Source organism: Papio anubis, chromosome 2 (assembly GCF_008728515.1).
Source record: "Papio anubis isolate 15944 chromosome 2, Panubis1.0, whole genome shotgun sequence".
Classification (NCBI taxonomy): Eukaryota; Metazoa; Chordata; class Mammalia; order Primates; family Cercopithecidae; genus Papio; species Papio anubis.
This window is the reverse complement of record NC_044977.1, coordinates 42,618,236-42,634,428: the sequence shown is the minus strand read 5'-3', so window position 1 is coordinate 42,634,428 and position 16,193 is coordinate 42,618,236. Positions and strand designations below refer to the sequence as shown.

The window sequence follows — 16,193 nt, the reverse complement described above, 5'->3', positions numbered from 1 at the left end:
TGTGTGCCGCCATGCCAAGCTAAATTTTTTTTGTATTTTTAGTAGAGATGGGGTTTTGCCATGTTAGCCAGGCTGGCCTCGAACTCCTGATCTCAAGTGATCCACCTGCCTCAGCCCCTCAAAGTGCTGGGATTACAGGTGTGAGCCACCGCGCCCGGCCTAGAATAATTTATTGATCAAGCTGGCATGATGGCTCATGCCTGTAATCCCTTTGGGAGACTGAGGCAGGATTGCTTGAGCCCAGGAGTTCGAGACCAGCCTGGATAACATGGTGAGACCCTGTTTCTCCAAATGATAATAATAATAACAACAATAATAATAATGATAATAATAATCAAGTTATTTTTTAAAATAAAAATTTGTTGATCAGTCAGTGGTAGTCAGAGGAAAGAGAACCACTGACCCAAACATAGATGCGCCTAAGAGTTTAAAACAAGAAAATACTGAAGTAAATAACAGGAAAAAAATCAAGCTCTTAAGGACCACCAAGTGCTACTTCTGAGTAAAGATTCCCAAATTCCAATGGAATTAGCTGTTTTTAGGAAACATGTTTTGAAACAATACTTTCTACATTTTTATTTCTGAAGGAAATGTACTCCTACATATAATTTATAATCAGACAAATTAAAATGTAATAATTGAAAAATAATCACAATCTGGTTAATAGAATAATTCTATGTGGTAAAATAATAAAAATATAGTAAGAACACACTGAAAGAGAACTATCAATATAGAGTCTCGAAAAGAGGGATTTGATTTTAATGATTTTTTTTTTTTTTTTTTTTTTTTTTTTTTTTTTTTTATCAAGCACGGTACAGAAGAGACTGAACTCTTCTGACACATCTCACGGGGAAGCAGTGGACTCTGTCTGAAAACCCTGAGACCTCAAGACCATACAACTCCCTTGGCCCTCATTTCATGCTTATTAAGAATCTTTGGATTTTGGCTTTCTACGTATCTAAATCCGGGAGGAACTTGGAAGATGAGGGATAAATAACTGTTGTTGGAAAGATACAGTTTTTATTGTGGTTAAACATTCCTGATAGAACTGTAAATAGTTCATCTTCTGGTGAGTAATTTGGAAATGTCTATCAAAATAAATGATGTAATTACTCTTTGACCTAGCAATTTCATGCCTAGGAATTTATCCTACTGCTATGCAGGTATAGATATACAAAGAACACTTACCAAAAAAAATGTAGTATGAAAAGATTCAAAATAAGCTAAATAACTCCCAATGGGGCGGGGGGGGGTGTTGGTTGGTTAAAAATTTATAAAACATCCAAAGAGATATTATACAATTAAAAATGAGGCACCTCTGTATGTATTATAATAATATTAATAACATCTAAGATACATAAGTGAAAAAGGTGCTGAAAAGTATGTTATATTAACATAAAGGACACATACACATTATCTGTCTGTAAATACACAGAATTCCCTAGGAGAATACAGAAGAAACTGGCAATCAGATTTGCCTTTAGAGAGGAAAACTGGGGGTCACAAGAGAGTAGCGACTTTTCACTCTATACTCTTTTTCTACTATTTGAATTTGAATTTTTTTACTATGTGTATAGCTTAGTTAACAGAATTAAAAGAAATTTCATGATGAACAAATGAATGGACAGTGGACACAACTCCACTTCATGTGAGTTTGTGAGCTCATGAGCTCAGAATTGGTTACCACCAGGTGAGCTGACCCAAAGAGCTGATGTCTATACCCAGGAGCCACATAACTTAGCCTTGGCACAGAATCCTTGACATGAAGATTCCCACTTCATTTGTTAGAATTCCTATATATGGAGGACAAATGGGCTACTATATGTAGGATAAATGGATGATATAACTTCAGAAGCCAGTAATCAAAAATTAGGTATTTTCATTCAATTGTCTCAGTATTGGTGTTTGCTTCTTGTATTACTATAAAAGTAATGACCAAGAGGTTTTTATTACACTGGGTAGACATGTGGAAATCACTTGTTATTGCAATAAGTAAACAATCATAATAATTTACCCAGGAAGGGGTTAGATTAAGATCTTCATCTTCAGAATGGGGGAAGGTAGCTGTGTCAGGACTGATTTAATATATTCCAGTGTTCTGGGGCATGCATAAAGCAGATGCTGATTATTCCAAGTCTGAATTTGACTTCCATTTGAGTTTTCAGTTTAGAGTCTCATACATTCAGTGGGTGAATGTCATCTATTAAAAGTCAGGCAGACAAGATAATTTCCTGCTTGTCATGGAGGGTTCACACTACATGATCATTAAATATTTCCATAACTTTGTATAATACTGATACTAAAATTATAATCAACTGCCTTTCAATTAAAAATTCAAGGTAATTCAGCAGAACAAACACAACTCAAGTGCTGATGCAGACTTTTTTTCTAATAAAAAGCTAATAAAATTTCATGGGCCTACACTTTAAATTGCAAAAAACAAAGTCCTGTGCAGCACAAACTACAGTTAGAAATGAATGTATTTCAAGCACATGACTTGGATCATAACCCTGAAAGTACTCCTTCCCACCCTTGTTCCCGCAACAAACCAAATTACTAAACTTTAGGGAAACAAAACTATGTATGAATACATTTTTATTAACTACAGTTACACTAAAAACTTAGGGGATCAGTGGTTATAAAACAAATCACAGATAAGAATAAGAACTATTCTATCAACATCTAATGAGATTCTCAAGGCAGCAGTAACAATTGCAACTTCATAATCTTGGATTTATATAATTTCTAAAAATATTTTAAAAACTGCTTTCGCATATATTATTTGATTATCCTATCAGCTCTTTGAGGCAGGTAAAGTATTTTACAATTGAAGTGACCAAAGTTCTGAAAGTAAAAAAACAGCTTATTTAGAAACACTGTAAATTAGCAGTGCTAACAATATGATTAAGGCCTACAGACTCTCTAGCATGTTTTCTGCCAATTCACTGTGTCAGAGTGAAAAAAAAAAACAAAAAATAACAAGGCCTGGTATTTTTTAATCCAATGGTATTGACACGAAAGGCATATTTCCCAAATCCGTATTCAGCACAAAAGCTGGAAGTGACTGCACATTATATGACAGAATCAAAACCAAAGAACATCAAAAGGTTACAAACAAAAAGATGAATTTTAATCATGATAAATATAAAACTGGCCCCAAAAGTCTAAGTATAGAAGAGGGAAAACTTAGCTTAAGCTTTTCTTCAAAACGACTTATCAGATACGTATTATGTGGAGGCTGCTATGTTAGAGCAGTAAATACCTCAGATCACTCTTACTCTAAGGAATAGGATGGACACCTGCTGCCCCAGCAACCATTTATATGCACATTGTTAAGATGATAATTATATTCCTCTCTCAAAAAAAAAAAAAAAAGCATGTCTAACCAATAGAAGCAACAGCTTTGGTGCTGAATGCAGCAGGAAGTGTGCTAAATTCTAGAAAAATATTTTAAGGAGGACCCTAGCAAGCTATGATAAGTTTAGAAGAGCGTGATCCAGCAGGTCAGTGGTGTGGAATCCACATCCGATGAGGAATGGTTCTAAGAATGGCGGCGGTGGTGGGGGGGATGGTTAGATTAAAAGCTAAGGTCAGACATGACAGCTGTCTTCAAATGTTTTGAGGGCTGTCAATGGAAGAGAAAGGGAATAGACTTGTTCTCTGCGAGCTTTGTTGCTTCAAATCAGTTATAACTCACTGGGAGGATGAATGTTCTAGGCCCCAGAGCTAACAACAAAACAGGTAATGTCTTCTCTTGTGGGAGATATTCAAGTTGTAGACAGATGAACATAAACCTGGGATGTGACAGAAGAGATTCACTTACTGAATGATAAATTATATTAGATGATGCCTAAAGTTCATTTAAGTAGATCAATAACAAATTTAAACATATGTAGGGAGGAGAACTTAACCAGGATATTAAAAACAAAAATCTTGCCAGGCATGGGGCTCACATCTGTAATCCCAACATTTTGGGAGACCAAGATGGGCAAATCGCTTAAGCTCAGGAGTTTGAGACCAGCCTGGACAATGTGGCGAAACCCCATCTCTACAAAAAAAAAAAAAAAAAAAAAAAAAAAAAGAAAGAAAGTTAGCTGGGCATGGTGGCACACGTTGTAGTCACTAACTTGGGAGGCTGAGGTGGGAGGATAGCTTCAGCCTGGTAGGTCAAGTGTGCTGTGAGCCAAGGTCACACCAGTGCACTCCAGCTTGGACAACAGAGTGAGACTGTTTCAGAAGAAAAACAAAAAACCAAAAAACCTGTAGGTGCTTCTTGGTGGAAAAGAATAATAGAAGATTTGCTTAGAGTTTTATGAAGAAATAAGTAGCATTATAAAATAACACAACAGATTTTTATTATAAATTATCTTAAGGAGTAGAATCAAGAAATTTCCCTGAAGGGTAGGCTTATAACATTAATATACTTTACTGGACAAACTTTTATTATTGTGCATACTGACTGAACTTTTATTTCATGATGAAGTTAGGAAAGTTAACTGGGAATTATTAGATTAGACCTTTATTACAACTATTTCACAATCCAATTAAACTTGAATAAGTGAAAATACACCTTTTGCAAATGAAGGTACATATAAAGAGAAACAATAAGCAGCCAGAAGAAACATTCACAGTGTTTGCTAACTACATAGCTTTTTCATAGGTTTTGAGCGTGCAGAATACATAGAATATACATGTATGTGTGTACACACACACAGATATACTTTTCTGTATCACTGAGCTGTACCTCTTCTCTCAGCATCACATTTCTTCCTCAAAAAAGTGACTGCTGTGGCCTTCATAATCTACCGCTGATTAAAATATGCAGTATATGCAACTGCGGTTCCAAAAGAGGATGAGGCATATTTTGCTGCAATGTACTATTAAATCATGGAACACTCACTGATGCCTAGTCAAGCCCTCCAACTCTAAGAAACACAGAATCTGCTGGAAGACTTATTTCTCTTCTTGAAAATCTCCGTGGATAAACATTATATGATCTTCCTCCGCATTTAATGATTCTTACATTAAGATTTTTCACAAATCCATTCTCTTAATCCATATTCTACTTTTTCTTTCTTGAGCGGTCTGTCATAAGCACAAGACTTTGTCACTTTTAGTCCATAAAATTGAAGAGTAGTTAAGAACAGAGGCAAAATACATGAAAATATAGCAAGAGGATTACTCTCTAGCCTATACATGTTGCATGCCTTTTTTTTTTTAAGAGACAGGATCTCACTCTGTTGGAATGCAGTGGTCATGGTTCACTATAGCCTCGAACTCCCAGGCTCCAGTGATCCTCCCACCTCAGCCCCCTGAATAGCTAGGATTACAGGCACATGCCATGCCATCTGGTAATCTTTTTATTTTTTGTAGGGACATGGCCTCACTATGTTGCTCAGGCTGATCTCAAACTCCTAGCCTCAAGTGATCCTACTGCCTTGGCCTCCCAAAGTGCTGGGATTATAGGCATAAGCAACTGACCCAGCTGTTGCATGCCTTTCAATACAACTGGGTATGTTTCCTTTCTTTAAAATAACACCTGAAGTCACCTTGTGGTCAGCTATCACTCCCTGGGGGCTTCTGTCTAGCTAGTTGTCCTTCCTTACTTCCCCACCCAGCGTGTTTCTGATATCACTGTCATAGCATTCTAGTAACTTTAGATGAAACTACATAAATAATCTCTCCCAAGGCAACTTCTGTCAAACAGTCAAATTATACTGTTTCAGTAAACTCAGCGAAGTGCTAACATTTTTCAAAATGCCATTTTCAAAGCATTCATCTGTTCAGTACAAAATGACTTGGTGAGTTGTGGCTAACAGGGCTGCTAGACATCTAGTTCTCAGATAAGATGAATAATGTGTTTTCACAATTTTGTTTATTGCATAAACTTCAAGATTTTGAAACTCATGTTATCTAGTCATGAGGTTATTTATTCACCCTATTCTAAGTACTTCAATTAATAAAGACATAATGCAATTTTAAATATTCTGAGTTTCCGTAAGGAAAAGACTCCAAGAGGATGTATGTAAGCAAATAAATGTATCAAAACAATATGCTCTGGGATAGACTGGAATGACCCAGATTTTTTTCTGTAGAGATGGTAACAATAATATCACAACCAGTGAACTACAGACAGATTGTAATAGAAAGTTTTAATGAGGTTGGGCGTGGTGACTCACTCCTGTAATCCCAGCTACTTGGGAGGCTGAGGCATGAGAACCACTTGAACCTGGGAGATGGAAGTTGCAGGGAGCTGAAATTGTGCCACTGCACTCCAGTCTGGGTGACAGAGTGAGACTGTCCAAAAAAAAAAAAAAGTTTTAATGAGACAGCAGTAGCACTTATAACACATGGGTTGAACAAAATTAACTAGCTTTCCACTTCTTAAACAGTTTAAATTAATGCATATATTTACAAATACATTTCATGTAGAGTCTTCTGATACATAAAAAGCCATAATAGATATTCTAAGTTTGCTAGGAAAGAGGAAAAAGACTAGATATTTTCCTGATTAAAATACTAGTAAAAAAGAAACATGAATTTGCCATTATGGACTTTAAACACAAGCCTAAAGGTATAGATTTGTCTATAATTAGATTTTGTAGTAAGTTTCCTTTCATGAAATCTCTTTTACTTAAAAGGAATTAGGTCAGATTTTTACAAGGCTTCTAAGAGTATCTGTGACAGATTTATTTAAATTCTCATGTTCCATTTAAAACGTGCCCTTCTACCTTCCTACAGCAAGTGCTGAATAAGAGTGACCACAATTGCTGACTACCATTGGCAACAAGTAATGTTTATTGCGGCTCACATGGAGATAACATATACTTCATTCATTCATTCACTCATTCACCCCTTCTTCAGGGCTTGTGCTAGGTTCCACAGTGGGAGTTGGCAAAAAACCATGCTCCAGATTTTCAGACTGGCAGGGAAGATAAGACATATATACCCAGGTAAGTATTAAGTAGTATTAGGGGAGAGAGACAAAAACCTGCTATAATTCAAAGAAGGAATGTGGACAAATCTAGTCCTTAACTCAGTGTGCTTGTAAGGTAAAAATGTATCTTTCAGGAGTATCTAAGCGACATTCAAAAACTTACTTACAATTGAAAAAGACAGTAGAACTTATAAATTCTGTGGTTGTTAGGTTGGCCACATCAACTCTATCTTTCAATTCTGGCCTTAAGTTAATTTAGAATTCTGCTTTCCTTTCTGTCCAACATAATTGTTTTCAATACCAGACTGGTAAAATATGGTCTTGACTAGCGTCAATCACATCAATTTTAAGATTTAAAAGATGTATAATTTTCAAATACATTTTTCCCTGATAATAAAATTAAAACATACTCATACAAATCCCGACCAAAAAAAGAGATTAAAAAATTAAATTCACTCTTAATCCTCCACCCAGAGATAAAGCTGTTAATTTTATCATATTAAATGGAAAAGACATAAAATTTAATGGAATGTACTATCTTATAATACAAATTCTATACTTAATTCAAGGGAAAGAAATCTGTTCTTTATGTACTCATGACTATGTTCTTGTAAAATCCCACAGATGCTAACTTGACATACAGTATCACACACACACACAAAAACTGAATGTAATGCCATGAATAAGAAGAGTTGTAAACTAAGACTGTTCTACTAGAATGTTGTACAACTGCTAAATTATGAAGTTATACCAGAATAAAATTTTTAAAAAAATTCTGGCTCTGGCTCAGAATACTTGCCAAAATTGTTCAGAACCCCAATGTAGGATGCCAGTGTGTACAACAGTGCACAGTATTTTACTCTGTATCTAATTATTACTTTGGACAACTGGGTTTTCCAGGCTAAGCATGTGTACAGAGAAGAGGGACTGTTGGCAGGATGGTGTAGAGCAGGGATTTCCAAGCCTTGTTTGTTCTTAGCACTCCTAGTGTCTCAATAATTTTTTTCACAGTGTTCCAAGGCCAAAAGAAATAGCCAACAATCCCATTAATCACATCATTTGGTTCAAACTATTTAATTACATGTATTATATGTCCTAACAATTTAGTAGCCATTAAAAAATAATACCCATAAGCTAACGGAAATATATTTTTATTTCAGTCTTAAAGAACCACAATTACCTATTGATGAGACATGTGCACCGATGCGCACTGCAAGACTTTTAAATGTTTTGGAATCAGACTGGACACCCTCCACCCTCATTTTGTGTTCCACACTAATTTTTGCTTGGCACTTGTGTGTACTTCCTTTTTATCACAGCAACTGCCAAAAAAACTACTTTGCAAAGATATGATGTCATCAAACAGAATGCAGTAGAATCTAATGCTGAAATTGGGAACTTCTCTGAACTAGAGGTTCAACCAGTATCTGACAGATGTTGCAGATCCCTGTGCTGCCCTTGTGAGTTTACTGAGGCACTCCAGGGTGGCTGGCTTGGTGCACAGGTTGCTAATTTTTAGTATAGGGTAACCTTATCCCCTCACCCTATTATTACTGCAAACGTGGTAGGAAATCCCAAATAAATGGCTGTCCTTGAAAGATTTGATGTCTCTGATGTGTAAACTGGTGGTTCTTTTATTACAGAGTATAGGGGTTCAAATTGGGATATGCAATATTCCTTACATATAATGTGGACTCAAAACACCTGCCTTCTCAAAGATTCCCATGGAACATACATGCCACTGGGAAACAGGTCCCTATGGAATCACTTTCAGACTTTTATTTACTTCTACTCATACAATGCTTGTTATAAATGACTGTTACAATCTTACAATCTACCTTTACAACAAATAATCCTATAATTAAACATATAATGCAAAAGGTGGATGAATATTACTTGCAAATAATATAAAATATGCATCTTAATATTTTGCTGGAAGAAAGGAAGACGCACTAACAGTCTCTGGTTTATAAGCCAATAATAATCCATAATAAAGCCATAGTAATTTTAAAAACATCCCATGGTAGGCAGAGTAATACCCTCCCTCCCCTAAAGATATTCATGACAATATCTGGAATTTGTGAATATGTTACTTCACAAGACAAAGGGGATTAAGGTTGAAATGGGACTAAAGTTGCTAACCAGCTGACCTTAAAATTGAGAGACTATTCCAGATTATCTTGGTGGGCCCAGTGTAACCATAAGCATCCTTAAAAGTGGAAGTGGAAGAGGAGGAAGAAAGAGGAAGGCAGAAGGGTTCAGAAGCAGATGTAATGATGGAAGAAAGGCACAGATAATGCGACGTGAAAAGAACTTGACCCAAGGTTGCTGGCTCTGAAGGCGGAGGACAGAGCCATAAACAAGGAATGTGGGTGACCTCTACAAGTTGGAAAAGGCAAGAAGAAAGATTCTTCCCTAGAGTCTGTTCACGTTTTGATTTTAGCCCAGTGAGACCTGTGTTAAACTTCTACCCTACAGAAATGTAAGGTAATAAATTTCTGTTGTTTTAAGTTGCTAAATTTGCATAACTTTTACAGCAGCGATAGAAAACTAATAGACTCTGAATTGATTATATTAATAATGACAACAAAAACAACAGCAACTAAAAATGTTTCAGGTCTATTAGATAAGCTAAGTAAGCTGGCTGTAATATACTTTCAACAGGTATTTCCAGTAAGTTTTACTTTATATTAATGATGTAATAAAACTAAATGTAAAATAAACCTATAGAGGCTGGTTCAAATAATTTTACTGAAGTATACCATAGTTTTTTTGCCTTTGTTAATTTTTATTATTGTTTAACAGTGATATAATGACTATAACCAGGATAAAAATCTTTGCATTATGCTCCGATAGGAATTTTTTAAAAAATAAGCATTCCATGCTCTATGTTTTAAGGCTAAAGATTATACTTCTTTTCCATATGAAAAATACCAATTAAAGTATTTTTAGTTATTTCTTGGACTCTTTAGATAAGATGATAGTTTGATGACTGGACAAGAGAAACTTTTTTGTATATTTAACACTTACTTATAGAAAGCAAGAAGAAGTCCTACTGTCAGAGTTACGTACATTTCTATGAACGAAAATATTTATTAAAAGTTCAAAAATAGCCTATGTTCACCTGTAGTTAAAGGTAGGTGTGTGATGCTGTTCAAACAGGTCAGGGTGAACCACGTGGATGACAGCGTAGCTCCGGAAAACAGGAGGAGAAGAATTAGTTTCAGCATACCCCTGATAAAATCTGCAAACCTGAAAACAAAAATGTTCTATTAATTCTAGTGGGATTTAAAAATACTATTTAAACAAATGACACACTTTCATTAACAACTACTTGAGGAATTTTCCATGTGTTCTTTTAAAAGACAGTTTTGTGTGTTTTTTAAACAAATTTTCTTACATGATGTTACTTTGTGATAATTTTTCCTCTCTTATAAAACACAAAAAAATGGCATCTTTGTTCAGGATCTATAATTTATAGGATATATTCTGAGTATTTACTTTTTTTTTTTTTTTTAGAGACAGGATCTCACCATTGCCCAGGCTGGAGTGCAGTGATGTGATCAAGGCTCACTGCAGCGTCAACCTCCCAGGCTCAAGCAATCCTTCCACTTCAACCTGCTGAGCAGCTGGGCTAATTAATTTTTTTTTTTTTTTTTTTGTACTGACAGGGTTTCCCTATGTTGCCCAGACTGGTCCTGAACTCCTGGGCTCAAGGATTCTCCCACCTCAGCCTCTCCAAATGCCAGTATTACAGGCATGAGCCACCATGCATAGCTGATTCTGAGTTTTTAAGTGCCACTGTCATTTTCTTTATATTTTTCTATACTTTCCAAACATTCTATAATGAAGGTGTATTATCCCAGTTTTGAAGATCAGGCTAATTTGTTGACATGAACTTGCAAAGATCTCTCTTAAAATTCAAACTCACTCCGAGAACAAATACCGATGCCTTCACCAGAGCCTCTGAGGTCCTATGTGACCTGCTGCCTGCCACTGCTCTCTCTTTTCCATTCTCCAGTTGGATGGCCATGTTTCTCTTTCTCATACATACCATGGTTGCTTACCACAGCAATATGTAGCTTCTGTACTTGTTTCGTCTGCCTGGAATGCTGGTACCACCCAGATCTTCACATGTCTTACTCCTGCTTACCCCTCAGGTCATTCAGGTCTCAGCTCAAAAGGCCCTCTGGGCTCAGTGAAGAAATCTTTCCCCATCCCATCTCCACTTTCTATTTTATTTCTTCATAGCACTTTCTCTATTGGAAATTGTCCTGTTTTTGCATTTATTTTTTGTCTTCCCTACCAGACTGTAAACTTCCTGAAAAGAAAACATATACAGCATCTGGAATAGGAATATTATTCTTCTAAACTTGGGACTTTTATAGTATTTTAAGTTTTCATGTTTGAGTTTTCATGAAACTAAAAGGCATCTGGTAGAGATGCTTATCATTTAGCTATGCCAAAAAAATTTTCCACTTACCAGCTGCTTTTCCTCACCTGCAGATTAACTGTTGATTATATAGGCACAATCCTCTGGCTGCACAATTTATTTTGTTCTTCAGAATTGTTCCTGTTATAGAATAGCTGATCCCATCTCAAATACGACATTTACTATATTCGCTCCACTTTGAATTTTCTGAAGTTAATTTTAATTTCTATTGTAATGATGTGACTGTCTTTCTTAAAACTTTGAATACTGTCTTCTGTTTTGTACTTATTTGACATGATATGGTTAATCATGTTTGTGTTTTCTAGAATAAAATGACTTCCTATGAGAGCTGATGCCATCTTTTGGTGGGAAAAATGAATTAACTTTTGCCCAATGACTTAAATTTGTCCTCAGGCAGAAAATTCTTACATATGCTGAAAAAGTTTCCACGACTTTACAAAATGTTCCTCAAGAAAATCCAAAAGACTATTTTAATCCCACGCTTACCTAACAGTTTTCAGATTTACATTTTGGTATGCTGCAGAAACTTATTTGTCAGATACAGAGGTGACAAGGTATAAGAGAATCAAACAGGTTTTTGGTACAAATCAGACCTGAATTGCAAGAAAGTTTCACAGAAACGGATCATACAAGAATAAACCGACAGCTGTAGTCTGCTATTTTTGGAGACCCAGTCCTTTTGAATAGGCTGATACCATTGAAGTATATTATTAGGACCAAGAAGTCTCTTTAATAGTGGTCTTTAACAACATAATTACAAAAATATCACCCAAAGCACTCATGTCTACAAGGTAGCTCTGTTCTAGGGAATCCCTAAAAATGGTATTAGGAAAGTAATTTTAAAGTTGATTTTAGGGCTAGGAAATAACTGAAATTGATTTCAGATCCCAGAGTAAGGGTAGTATTTTTTAGAACTTCCATTTCAACAAACGAAAAGCAGAAAAGTCCTCATTCTAACTTTTCCCTCTAGTTATATTGATATCTAGTTAAAATTAAGGGGTATAGAAGGAAAATAATGAGAAATAAACATTTGAGACATCATTTTTTGATACATAATTGTTCCCTCTTTGACCAATTTGGTGCTCAGAATAGGATGTAATCAATGATGACTCACTATAATTGGCTTGGAGATTTAACTAGAAAAATGAGGTATAATTCTTGTCAAAATAAGACAGGTCGATGTATTTTTAATATCAGTGATTTCCTACAAATACTATTTTCCCCTTCTGCTTCTTTAGCTTTTAGTTTTCTTATATTTTCCTAACTTAAAACTTCAAATAAAATGATTTAGAAATTACAGTGTCAATTTATTCTTTTAATATCCCTGAAACACTATATGAACCATAAAGTCTAGGTATAACATTATCCCATATCAATTAGATTCAAGTATTTAGATATTGAGGTGATATATGGCTCTTATTTGATCTTCCCAAATACGTAATTAGATTCTCCTCTTTATGGTAAAGTTGATTGCCTAATTTTGTTTTTGCGCATAGTAAAATGATTTGGGAAGTGAATGAATATTGTCTCTTTGGAAAATACCAAGAGTAGTTTTATAGGCATTTGCCTAAAAGAGTGACATTTTCATTCTTTTCCTTTTTTTTTTTTTTTTTTTTTTAGAACAAATGGGACCTTTTTCCTTCTTCTGACTAATTCTAACAATGTGTTGTTGTAATAGGTTGTGATCAAAGAGAGTATGATGAAACTGAAAGTCTTCACAGACATTGTGCATCAAAAAGGGATAACCATAGGAAAATACCTGCCAAAAAAGACCATAAATACATAATATCTCCTAATCAGGCCCCTCCTGTTCATGGAAAGTTCTAATGACACTTCTACAAATGATTTCTTCTTAACCCTTTTAGTCTCCACGACTATTAATTTGTCTTTACTATTACATTACCTTTTTTGGACTCCATTTGTAGATGTTGTTCTCCAATAACACGGAAAGAGGCAGTTTAATTACACTGGAAATACATTTCCAGTCTCCAAAAAAACACCCAAGGAAGGGACTACTCCAGAGAAACTTTCTTATAGCAGCAAATTCTTTTTTTTTTTTTTTGAGATGGAGTCTCACTCTGTTGCCCAGGTTGGAGTGCAGTGGCGCAATCACTGCTCACTGCAACCTCTGCCTCCCGCGGTTCAAGCAATTCTCCTGCCTCAGCCTCGCCGGTAGCTGGGACTACAGGTGCTCATCACCACTCCCAGCTAATTCTGCGTTTTTAGTAGAGACAGGGTTTTGCTGTGTTGGCCAGGCTGGTCTTGAACTCCTGACCTCAGGTCCACCCACCTCGACCTCCCAAAGCACTAGGAGTATAGGTGTGAGACACCATACCCATCCTGTTAGCAGTAATTCTATATAACGCATGTGAATTTTCTTGTAGTCTGAACAAGTACCCCTTTCTGACCTTTGCTTGTTTTACTTTTCCCTGAATTGCAATGTTTATTTAGGGGAGCCTATTTATCTTTAGGCTTTTTTCCCCTTCCTCTGTCCATGCACAAGTTTAACAAAATATTCTCACCTTGCCATAGCTATTCCAACAACACAGCCTCCAACTATGGACCAAAATCCAATCCAGCCAGCATCTACCTGTTAAGAAAGAAGCAGACACATCGAATATAAGACGATCATATTGCAATATAAAAGGAATGAAAAAAAGTCCTCTATAATCAATATGCTAATAGCTAAATGGATGAAATAAAAGAATTCACGTGTAACTAATGTATACAAGCATCTAAGAAAATATGTCCTTGATTAACTTTTTATTGGAATATTGAAGTCAACAAAATAATCAATGTCATCAAACAAATATTTTTCAAGTATGTACTACATGCCTGATGTTGGACTAGGAACTCTTAAAATTAAGAAAAGGATGGAAGATAGTCATAGCCCGAAAAAGTTTAAATATAACCAATATAGGAAACTGCTAGGTAATAATTAGATGCTAAAACATGGGGCAACAACTAAAAATATATCAGAAGGTGGAAGTCAGGGGGAAATGTGGGGCTGAGCAAGAGAGTAGACAGAGAAAAAGAAGTTGAGCTGGGTTTCAAACGTATAGCTTGTTCCCCTCTTGAGAAAACATTTCCAGCCCTGCCATTTACTAACTGTGTGACTCCGGGCAAATTATGTCTTTTTACCTATAAAATGGATTAAATGACATAATTTGTATACAGTACCCAGATCAGTGGCCAGGACATAGGAAGTGCTCAGTAAACATTAGCTGTTATTATTATTACTCACTGATGAGTCTTCTCCATCTATCTAGTCTCTTTCCTGCCTGTGCGGCCACACTTTTTCACAGCAATCTATGAATGCTGCCTACGTTTCCTCATCACTCCTGTATCTTTAACTCTTATTATGACTTGGTTTCTGTCCCAACTGATACTCTAGGTCTCAGTTCCTGCATTAATGGAATGGGGATAATAAAGTTTTTTGAGGGTTAAATAAGTTAATAAATGTAAAGTGCTCAATACATGTTAGTTGTTATGAAATAAATTTCATGTCTCTAATAATACTGGTACATCTTGTCTCCTCTTTCTCCTTCCCACAACCATCATGCTTGCTTTTATTACCTTCTTACTTCTTGAACCCTGTAAGAGCTTCTTAAATGGTTTTCACAATCTATTTTGCTCACTGTTGCCAGAATAATTATCCTAAGCATTCCGCGTCCCTGCTCGGAAATAGTTACTGGCTTTCCTTGTGGTTACAGGACAAAGTTCAAACCTGACCTGGCACTTGAGCATTGTCCAAACTAGCTTCTACCTTTTATTGTTTTTCGAGTCATATTTTTCATTATACTTGTGACAGGGATTGCCAGCTGTCCACCAAACGATTTCTTCTTCTACTTGGGTACTTAGCTAGATGACCTGTCCCAGTTCCTAGCTGGAACAGGTGACCATGTGTCAGCTCTCATTAATGGAAGTGAGCATAAGTGAAGTGTGCCACCTCCAGGTTAGAACTTGAAAGAAGGTGTATGCCTCCTCCATGCTTTCTCTCCCTTCCTGCCAGCTGCAATCTGGATGTGGCTGCCCAGCTGCGCCCATGCATATAATGACAAGGTCCTAGGGGGCAGAAGAGATACAAGTGGAAACAGCTTCTGTCTCTTAAATCAGTGTGAGGAAAAGAGCTGTCCAAACTGTGGACAACTATCCTAGATTACAAACACTGTCCCAGATTGCAATGTGAATGACAAATAAATTTTTCTTAAGTCTCAGAATTTTGGAGTTCTACTTCTCCCAGGAGGATAGCCTACTCTAAGTGATACAGTAACTTTATATGAGTCTTTTGCTCTATTGGTGTTTGCTGCCGGAAGCAAACACGAAGGCTCTCAGGAGAAAGATAACATCCTGAAGCTTAAATTATCTCTGTATAGTTTTTCATACTATTGGCATTTGAGGCAAGATAATTCTCTGTTCTGTAGGACCACTCCTTTCACTGCAGCGCATTTGGTATCTATAATCCAAGGCCCACTAGGCTCCCACAAACAATTCCTTCTATCCTCTAGGTGAGTGGGGTCATGCTCTAGGTTAAGGACCACTGCACATCGGGCTGTACTGATGCTGGTACTTTCAGAACATTTTGTACTTTTCTACTTGCTTTGTTCATGACATTTGTCTTAGTTAATAAAATTCTACTCAATACTTAATTTAAAAATTAAAAAAAATTGCTTTCCTTTAATTTTAAATTCTACTTTACTTAATAACTGATATGATTCAGGGTCTCTGTATCTCTCAGAGTTTGTACCAAGAAAGATACTTGGAAGGGCTTTTTAGGGTTTAAAACATGAGGCACAGATCTGC

The 16,193-nt window shown here is 36.1% G+C and overlaps 1 protein-coding gene across 3 annotated transcripts in view; it reads right to left on the bottom strand.

Moving 5' to 3' along the window:
* Positions 1-16,193, bottom strand: part of SLC49A4 (solute carrier family 49 member 4) — an 84,706-nt gene that overhangs the window by 10,474 nt on the left and 58,039 nt on the right. For 2 of the 3 annotated variants that reach the window (XR_002520297.2, XM_021934121.2), the window contains exons 6-7: positions 13,913-13,980; positions 10,062-10,189 (exon numbers count right to left, since the gene is read on the bottom strand). Coding sequence is in view for 2 of the 3 variants with exons in the window: in XM_021934121.2 (XP_021789813.1) it covers positions 10,062-10,189; positions 13,913-13,980 (196 nt within the window). In the remaining variant the exon portion in view is untranslated. Of the gene's footprint in view, positions 1-772; positions 3,795-10,061; positions 10,190-13,912; positions 13,981-16,193 lie in introns of those variants that run through there. The other variant, XM_021934123.2, reaches the window with a different exon arrangement.